Genomic DNA, 10442 nt, shown 5'->3' on the forward strand with positions numbered 1-10442 from the left:
AATTTTAAGCTTTTCCATTGGTTTTTAACCCTTGTTAATCAATTTTTTTAAATTAAAATATTTTTTTATTTACCTTATATATTTTACCCATGTACAATATTTAAATCTATATATGAATTTTGAAATGCACAAGTTATATAAATATTAAAAAATAAAATGAACAAACAATCCATAAATTTAATATATATTAATAAGTAAATGTACATAAACAAGTCATCCAAAAAAATTCCTAACAAGCAACATCCATAGTTTAGTAACATTCATAGTTTAGTAATATTCAAAATGACTTTTAAGAAGTAATAAAAACATATCCAACAAAATATTGATTTTCGTAAAACAAAAAGGTCAACATCTCTCCCTAACAAATATAGCCCTATTGTCTATCTTGAGAATTTGTTGGAGAATGATTAGGGACATTAATTGGTTGTGCACTTCCTTGGTCAGATACCTAAAATTAAATATAAAACTTAGTTAGAAATATAAAGTATATTTTAAAATATTTATAAAATTAATTCAAATTTAAAATATTACCGGTGAAGATTGAAATATAGGCAAGTCAGGAAGTCCTTGACCCTAATAATTCTGTGCAAAAAAAATCATCATTGTCTCAAATCTTTTATTTTGTTCCTCTATTTTCTTATTTTGTTCAACCATTTATGATTTCAATTCAATAACCTGTTTCAAAAAAAAAAATCAACACAATTAAATATATAAATAGAAATAAAAATCATACCAATATTAAACGTGACAATTTATTTGTTTTCTTCAAAAATTTAAAAAACAATAAGGTTTTAATTATACAAATAGCTGACAACATGAAAAAGGTCTCATAAATTCCAACAAGATCACCAAAGTATACCTAAAATATTACAAACTTTGTTAAAATTGAATTCAAATTAGATCTACAATGAAAAATTCTTATTATACAAATATTGCCTTTTTAGGAATCAAAAAAAGCTAAAACACAACTTGGGAACAACAAATTCGGTGAATATCAAAGGAGCACAACACAATCAATGATGTTTATCTAGATGTTATTTCAAGAAGAAAGACAAATATGAAATTAGAAAGCAAGAATTATAGAAAATGCAAAGTCTAAGAATTTATTCAATCCTTCTATATATAGAAGATTATTTAAAGGCAAGTCAATCCAAGACTTGTTTATTGAAAAAAAGTCTGTTAAGGTAAAAAAAAAATTGAACCAGTTATGTTAATGGAATGTTTTGTTAATTGAAATAAAGGAAAAATATAAAGTATTTAAAAAAGCTTTTTACTCATTACAAACAAGTCCTCCACCAAGTATCAAACTAATACATATGCAATTATAATCCCTATATACTAAAATAATGAATGTGAGTAATCTCAAATTCCAAAGAAAACTGTGATAGAAAATTATGCAATATTGTAATAGAATATAAAAGTTTGAATTGACTTGTCATGTTTACATGTTATATATATATATATATATATATATATATATATATATTAATATTTAATAGTATAAGATATAATATATAGAATATGTAGAATAATATGCTTCTTGAACATAACATATAATTTATAATTATATTTTGCATCAATAATTAAAAAAGAAAAAAACACTTAAAACTATTTGGTTTCTTGGGATCACAATATACAAGAATAAAAATTACATCATAATAATTTAATTAGTCCCTTAGTTAGACAAAAAAAAAATTAAATATCCATGATTATTGATCTTAAGAACCATGACTAGAAATTACCTTTCAGATTGAAGCTTATTGTGTTCCTCTTTCCCTTTGTCAACCAAACTACAACTCTCGTAGAACTAATGTCACCAAAACAAAAGTAACTAAGATTTTCAAAAATCATGCGGTCATTTTAGTGGGCATATTAATTTCACCTCTATATTAAGATTTTAAGGGTGGTGCTTTTGGAAATGAAAAGTACTCACAAAGGTGCAGGAAAAGACTATTCAGAGAAGGCAAAGGAAAATGATCAACAACTCATAATCTGCTGCAAGTTAAAGAATAAAGAAGCAAGTTAGTATAGGGACTCTTCATCATCAAGCATGAATGAGGTTAGTAGCAAAGAAAATCTAAATCATTCATCTTCATATTCTTTAAGGAACAAATAAATAAGTTAGAGAAAGAAAAGTCTTGCTTGCAAAAGATGAATAGTTGGTTCGAAAAGCAAAAGATACATTAGTTAATTCATTTCCAAGGGAAAATCATTTATGCATTTTCTAGATTATTGCATCTTACTAATGCTTTACAAATCATGTCAAGCACAGGCACAATTTCTAATCAATTTGGCTATGTGTTTTTAAATTTTTTATAGTTTTTAAACACCAATTCAACCCTTTTTCTTAGTGACCCCTAGGGTTGAACACCAAAATGATTGAAATAATTTTATAAGAACTAAAATATTAAATATTCAAATTAAAAGGATATTTAAGCTAATATATAAGTTACAAGATTCTTTTAAAAACTTTAATTTCTTTAAGTTATACAACTATACATAAATTAGTAAGATTAATCAGTCTCTTTATGAGTGTGTGTGAGTGTTTATATAAAAATGAGAAGAATAAATTGAAGTTATATAATAATACAAAAATGGTTAAGACTTTTTAAAAAATTTATATGATTTTTCTGTTTTAGTTTTGACTATTTATAATTAATGTAATGGTTAATATTCACTCTCACACACTAATGTCTTTAATCCAAATGGTTTAAGAAGCATTATTAAAGAATCAAGATACATTACACACACATTGATTGTAACACCCTTTAGATTTGATATCTTAATGGCTCCACTCCATGACACTTCACACAACTCCTTATTCCTTAGAACTCTTCACTGGTCAAAACCCTCCATAGGTAGCGCTTTCTAAGATGTATGACTACCTCTAAGATCAATAACTGTTACCACAAACCAACACATGACTTTTCACCGTGTTTTGTCTTTTCTAGGAAACCTTCTAGAAGGTCACTCGTCCCTAAATTACTCCAAGCCAAACACACTTAATTGTGGAGTTCTTATGTGATGAGCTACCAAAAAGTATATGCATCTTGTTGTTATAATTGTGTTTGTGCAAGTCTCTTTGTGTGTATCTTTATCCTCTTTGAATCTTCAAGCTTCTTTATAGAAGTGCTTCATGAAGATAACCATTACAAATCCTTGAGCATCTTTCATAGGCTTGCTTTGTTTGTCTTCATCTTTTGTTCCTTGTGAGGGGAAGTGTTTGTTAGTGTAATAAATGTAAATATTAAATGTATTTCACAAAATTGCACTTCTTATTTGATCAAGAAAACTATGTATCACCTTTTACATACCAAAAGAGATAAACTATATATGCATGTGTCAGTTTGAAAACATCTTTCTTTGAGATTTTGCATTCTTCAAGGGATATGTCGATCCTTTTCTGATGCAAAGCATAACTTTTGTTCCTTTGTGAAGTGTAAGTACCGAAGAAGCTTTTTATTCCTTTCGACTTGTTAAGGAATATCAGACAAAAATGATTCGGTTACCAGTCATCATAAATGATATAAGTATAAAGCTTTTGACCTATAGATAAAATGCTTCGTTTTATAGACTTAATGAAAAAAATAATTGATTGTATTACTATTTGTCTTATAACTTGATCTGAAAAACTTTTCTCTAGAAAAATGTCTATATTTGTTATCATTAAAACCTAAAGTCTGAGGGGTCTAAGATTGCTTATTGACTTAACAAGTATGTAGTTGTTGTTTTCAACTATGTCCTACATATCTAAGTGTCATGCATTAGATTCCAATAGTCATAGTTTTGACCTTTGAAGAGAGGAAGCTTAATTGTTGACTATTCTTTGTTCTACATAGTGTTCAATAGAATCTTTATCTCTACATTGTTATATGCTAAATTTGAGATAGCTATTGAAAATGCTTTTGTAAAGCAATAGGATAAGAAAGATAAGGAAGAAAAACTTTAAATACAAAGTTATATTAATTCACTCTTCAAAAAGAGATATGTCCATTCCTTTCAACATGAAGGTATTTCAATATAACAACCCTCATTCTAGACACATGTTTCTCTCTCTTTAGACTACAACAACATAATCTTATCCCAAAGATTACTAGATCTAAGTATTTTTCATAGCCTCTTCAAGATCATCTCTACATAATCTCTTTAATAAGATTATTTAGAGCATCTTCACCACGGGTTGTATCTTACCATTAAGAAGAAGAAGGAGGAAGAGGAGGAGGAGGAGGTACACAAACAAAAGGAAAAATCAAAAGTTGAACAAAAAGATAAAAAATTTAACCTTTTATTTCAAAAATACATCATAAACAAGTAAAATAACAACAATATAAAATCTAGGGTAAAAAGTGAAACTTGAAATGGAACCTAATACAAGATCTGAAAAAATAAAGCTGAAACTTGAAATTGAAAAAATAAAAATTTGAGATAAAACTCATGAAACCCAAATCAGCAAATGGTACCAAATTTGCATTAAAAAGAAAGGGCATTAAACCCCACCAAAGAAATGGACTTGATTTGAACATGGGTCCAACGAAGTAAAGGGAAGTAAATGATCCCTATGTGTAAAGAAATGATCTTTGTGTGATCCATGAAGTACCCTGACGAGAAGGGGAAGGAGAAAGGGACTAGTTTGGAAAGGGAAAGGTTTCTTAATAAGGTTTGAGGGGAGAATGATTTTGGGGTTGGGGAAGGAAAGAAGAGAAATATTAAAACCGAAAGAATGGAAGTAAAAATCAAAATAAATAAAACAACTTGATCCCATTTTCAAAAGAAAGGAGTCTTTGATATCATTTATTAGACTACCTCAGTTTGATAATTAAATTAATATTTTATTATTAATAATTAAAATATTTTTTAAATTATAAAAAAATAAAGTGTAAAAAAAAATATTATAAAAAGTATGGGTTACTTATAAGAACTATCCATTGGAATAAAATTTATAAAATAAATATAAATTTCTTAAAAATTATGTGATATAGTGGATCCATTTAAAATAAATAAAAACTTTAGTTACATCCACTTATTTAGATGCTTTGATTATATAATAAAATAATATTCATTAATATTCTTTAGATATGGATGCTTTGATTCCAACTTTCGATAACACTTTCTTCTTAAATGACATTTTTTATTCAACACCACCATAGCCTTTTGAAATTTTTTATTCAACACCACCATAGCCTTTTGTTTCAAAAGAATCCTAAAATTAGAAAATATTCTCTTTCTTCTTTATTATATAAAGAAAAAACGTATTTTTTGTTTTTAAATATAAGTCCTTTTTAACTGTTTTTCCATCATTTAATAATATTTTAAAAAATAGATTTTAATACATGACATTTTTGTTATACTATTTTTTAAAAATATTTATAATAAAGATAATTTTAAAAAAAATTATGAAATTGGTAAAATTTAACACAGAAAAGCATTTTTTAATGTATATAAAAATAATTTTTTCTTATAATAAAAAATAAAACCGTATATTTTATCAACATGTATCGTCTTAAATTTTAATAGACCAAAATAGCAATAAAATAGATACGAAAACCTATAAATTAGAAGAAAAAGAAAATTTCCTTATTTAGAAACATGCAACAAACAACATCACAAGTTTTTATTTACCTATAACGGACAAACATTACAAGTTTAGAACAATCCAACACCCCACAGAAGACGAAATCAGGTTCATATTACATTACAATTTATTTTCCCAGTCACCACTGACCAATGAAACACAAGTGATAAAATCTAAATGGCACATGTGATCCAGAGCGGTTCCTGAAAGTCACCCTCCACCTTATCCCAATCCTGAGCTCCACCATAATCTCCAGCAGCCAAGTCCCCAGGGTGCCACGTGGGCGTTCCATTCTCGTAGGCGTTACACGTCAGCCTCCTCAACCCACTCCCATCCACCCTCACCACATACAAGTCCCCATACGGTTGAAACTGGTTGGGCAACCCCACCGGTTCACCACACAAGCCACCCAAGTTGGCCGTGAACAGCAACCACTCTCCGTCGCGGCTGAAACACACGTGGTTCAGCCTCTCCTTCGCACCTTCCTCTCCCTTCGCCACCTCAACCCTCCTCAACCCACTCCCATCAGGCCTCACCAAATAAATCCCAAACACCTCGCTATTCTTCGCCTCATGCCTGTTCGACGAAAACGCTATCAAATCCCCTTTCGGTGACCAACACGGCATCGTATCGATCCACGCTCCCTCCGTCAACCTCCGTATCTCGCCCTCACACTCCCCCTTAACGGCGTCAACTACGTACAAATTCTTCTGCCCCGACCTCCCTGACCGAAACACAATACTCTTCCCATCCGGGGAGCATGACGGAAACGCGTTATTCCCCGTCTCTTCTTTCGTCAGAATCGTTAACTTAAACGGAACCTCTTCACGGTCGTTAGTTAAATGAGCGGGGTCGAACTCAATACGAGCGATTTGAACCGTTTTATAAACCGACTCGAAGATTGGACCAACGGAGGTGAATATCACGTTCTTCTCCGTCGGGCTCCACGCATTATGGAAGCACGTGCGTCCTTTAAGTAACGTCCACCGTTTAGAACCGTTTGAGCTAATGATCTTAACCCCGCCGTTTCTGTTACCGTCGAGGTCGTGGTTAAAAGCGATGAAATCTCCGTCAGGGGAAAAGCTCGGAAAGGAACCGTTGAGTCTGAGTAATTGTAAATCGTGAACCGGAGAGACAATTTTATCGAGATGCGGGTACGTCGACTCGCCCTGAGTTGACTCGCCTCGGAATCGGTGGTACCCGAGGTGGCGAGAGTCCAACGAGACAAAGGGGTTATAGTGGTGGAAGTTAGGGTTTATAGTTTCGGTGACTCGTTGGAACGTTTCGGATTCGAGATCGAAGATCTCGACGTGCCGGAAACTGCTCTCCTTTCTGCGAGTTGCGACGGCGATGCGCTTCCCGTCGTGGAAAGCTGACGGAGTGAAACAATGCAGTCCAGGCGGTGTGACGCGGACCGGCGAGTTTCGTGACTCGGATAGATCGAAATCGGTAAAATCAACGCGAAAAATGCTCCACCATCCATCTTCGGCGATTCTGTGGAAGAAAATCGTCGAGTCTCGCGACCACGTTGGCCATCCACCGCGTTCGCTCACGGTGACTCGGTTTCCAGGATCGGACTCGGGGAAAACGACGATCTCCGTTTGGAGTTCGCGGAAATCGTCGGTTTGCCAGGGGCGGGAGCGGTAAGACGCGACAGCGAGGAATTTTCCGGTGAGGGAGACGGCGGGGCTGTAGTCGACCTCGCCGCGCGGGGTGAGTCTGGTGACGGAGGCGGCGTCATTGACGGCGGAGGAATAGACCGCGCTGAAGTTGGTGAAAACGGCGTCGTGTTGGTGGAGCGTGGAAACGAAGTAGAGGTTGTCGTTTTTAATGATTGGGCGATCGTGGAAGAGAGCCTTGGGGAGAAAAGGCAAAGGTTGGGGCTTTTTATTGTCGGGTCGGGTAATGTAGAAGCGGGGCGACCCGGTTCTTTCGGATACGAAGACGACGTCGTTTTGGTTGTTGATGAATTGGGCGTTGAAGTTTACTGAAATGGCATCAGTGAGGCGGTGGTCTGTGGCAGCGTGAGGCGGAGGGTGGTGGTGGTGGAGGTCGACGGAGAAAACGTCGAAGCCGTATTGGGGTCTTCCGACGGTGTTGAATACGATGGTTCCCGGTGGTGGCGACATTGGGATTGAGTGAGAGTGAGAGTGAGAGCGAGTGGGTTTAGGTGTGAAACGATTGAGGATTTGGTGGCGTGGGATTTGTGTGGGTTGGGGTGGGGGTTTAAATAGGTTCAGTCTTGCTCTTTTGGGTGTTGCGTGACGTAGTATTGTCAAAATTTTGTGTCGTTTCGATCTGCTTGCGGCACACGAGTCAACATTTACGAATCTCTACAGAAGCCGTCTTTGATTTGAACTTTGAGGACGCTATGCTATTCGGATAAAGGTGGTTTATTTTATTTGCCAAGACACGGGAATTTTGGAATGTACGAGAGCAACGTGGAGAGGTAAGTAAAGAAAGTAGAAAAGATGGATAATAAGTAATAATATAAAAAAAAAAAATGAAGATAATTATGGGAACAAAAACGAGATACAAGTTAGATGAAAGATAAGTTGAATGTATCATCGTAATAATTTATGTTTGTCTAATAATTGCTTATAAAATATATGATTCTTTATTAATAATTGCTTATAAAATATATGATTCTTTATTTTTTTTAAAGAAAAACTTCGGTGAATGAAATCCTAATAATAAAAATTGTTGAAATATATATATAACAATTATTTATCCTAAGAATAAAATTCATTTATTGTGTATTTTGTAACATTGTGACAATTGATTACACTTATAATGCCACACTTATTACACGGAAGAAAATATAGATGATTTAATTACACTAAAATTTATTATATACTAGATATATGTATAGGGATATGAAAAATATTAAATAATCTTTGTCAGTTTTAATTTGAAAATATAAATTTAATATCATTTTCTAATGAGGTTATAATAAAACTTCTTACATATATATAAATACACGTCTTGTAAAGTGTATTGATAAATCATTTTTATAATATAATTATTGTATCATAATAACTGTAAAACCCTTTTCCCTCTTTTTTTCCTTCACTTACTCTAACTCTCTTTTACTCTAAAATCACTCACTTCTCTTTTCCCCTCCTTTTTGTGTGGTGATTCGTGGCAATTGAAGGTGTAAGTGGAGTGTAGACTGAATCCTCGAGCTGGTTCTTCTCCTTTCCGCTCCGAGGCTTTTCTTCTTCTTCTTCTTCATCACTCTCTTCTCCCCGAAACTTGGAACCGTTGAACCAAGGTAAGGGAAGCTAGTTACTTTGCTGTTTTGGTTGGGAATGAGTCTTAGATACTCATTTTCTAATTGATGATGGATGATTCTTTGGTTGAGACTGCGGAAAAATGAACTTTTGAGGGTTTTGGGTTTCTTGAGAAATTTGGGTTTTTCTTGATTGTTGCATGCATGGATGAAAAGATAGTATTTTTGAACTCTATGCTGAAAATGTACTACTTTGGGCCGATTGCATGTGGGTTTTCCTGGTTATTTTGTAGGTTTTTATGAGATTTTCGAAAGTTTGAAGGTTACGGTTGGGTATCACGCCGGCGTAGTTCTTCGCGCCGGGCGCGTGACCATCAGAGACTCCATTTAGGCAAGCACGCCGGGCGTTATGGTGAATGCGCCGGGCGAGATTGAGGATGTGAGTCTTTAGATGGCCCACGCCGGGCGTGGTGGAACAGCGCTGGGCGCGATATTAGTGGATAACTCAAGTTTTGAGGTTCTGGTGTGGCACCGGGCTTGGCTTTTCTCGCCGGCCGTAGAGGCTCCATGGGAGTCTCTGCCAGAGGTGGCGTCGGGCGCAATGTATATTGCGCCGGGCGTGAGACTTGGGGAAAGTCTCTGCTTGCCCTGGGCCAAGCGCGGGTTCGTACGCCAAGCGTGTGAGACCTTGTGAGGTCTCTGCCTTCCCTCACGCCGGGCGTAATAGGTATTGCGTCGGGCGTGCTGGTCCTTGGTACCCTCTGGATGTGCCACGCCGGGCGCAGACATGGGTGCGCCGGGCGTGTATGAGAATGTTATTTTGATGTTATATTAGTTGTATAACTTTGCTGAATTTGCTGAGAGAGGTTGTTTTATGCTGATTATGATGTTAAGTTGTGATAGATATATAATGCTATGCTGAGCTGGCTGTTATTGATAAGTTTAAATGTTGTAATATGATATTGCTGTGCTCTAGAATGATGAGTTGGGATGTGAGTAGTAAGCTGTGTTGAATACTACTTAGCTGTGTTGTATGCTGATATGTTGTGCTGTGCTGTATGCTGTTATAGCCGCTATGTCGGTGCTGTTAGCCACTATTGTGGTGTTGTTATAGCCGCTATGTCGGTGCTGTTAGCCACTATTGTGGTGCTGTTATAGCCGCTATGTCGGTGCTGTTAGCCACTATTGTGGTGCTGTTATAGCTGCTGAGCGGTGCTGATATTGCTGATATTGCTGTGGTGTAGTATAAGCTGTGCGGGTGTGCTGATAGCAGTAGTTGTTTATTGTTCATATATTATATATGTATGTTGATTTCCTTACACTAGCTTACCCTTTGTTGTCTCCATGATGTTTGGACTGCAATATCATACTATGTATGGGAGCAGAGCAGGGATAAGTTGGTGGCTGGCAGTAGGTCTGTAGCTGGTAGACGGAGCTGATCTATTTAGATGTTTTGTTGTTTAGCTACAGGGTGTAGTAGCTTTGATGTATTTTGTTTTACATTCTAACTCTAGTCAGATTAGGACCTTGTATATACATATATTCTAGATCCTATATTATATACTTGTTCTATCTGCCTGGTGTTTCCAGTGTGCTGTGCCGTGTGTAGTGACCTGCTGGGTCGTTATAATAACTCAA

General features: G+C 35.1%; 1 protein-coding gene across 1 annotated transcript; it reads right to left on the reverse strand.

Moving 5' to 3' along the window:
* Window positions 1-5552: 5552 nt before the first annotated feature.
* Window positions 5553-8014, reverse strand: LOC109813342 (tolB protein-like protein). Its single transcript, XM_083066277.1, has one exon. It carries the CDS (start codon window positions 7699-7701, stop codon window positions 5746-5748), a length of 1956 nt encoding a protein of 651 aa, XP_082922403.1. The 5' UTR covers window positions 7702-8014; the 3' UTR covers window positions 5553-5745.
* Between the last annotated feature and the right edge of the window lie 2428 nt (window positions 8015-10442).

Source organism: Cajanus cajan, chromosome 11 (genome assembly GCF_000230855.2).
Source record: "Cajanus cajan strain Asha chromosome 11, NIPB_CcT2T_4, whole genome shotgun sequence".
Taxonomy (NCBI): Eukaryota; Viridiplantae; Streptophyta; class Magnoliopsida; order Fabales; family Fabaceae; genus Cajanus; species Cajanus cajan.

Excerpts from the sequence above, each read along its gene's own strand:
- LOC109813342 (XM_083066277.1), bottom strand. The coding sequence starts at position 7,701 with ATGTCGCCACCACCGGGAACCATCGTATTCAACACCGTCGGAAGACCC.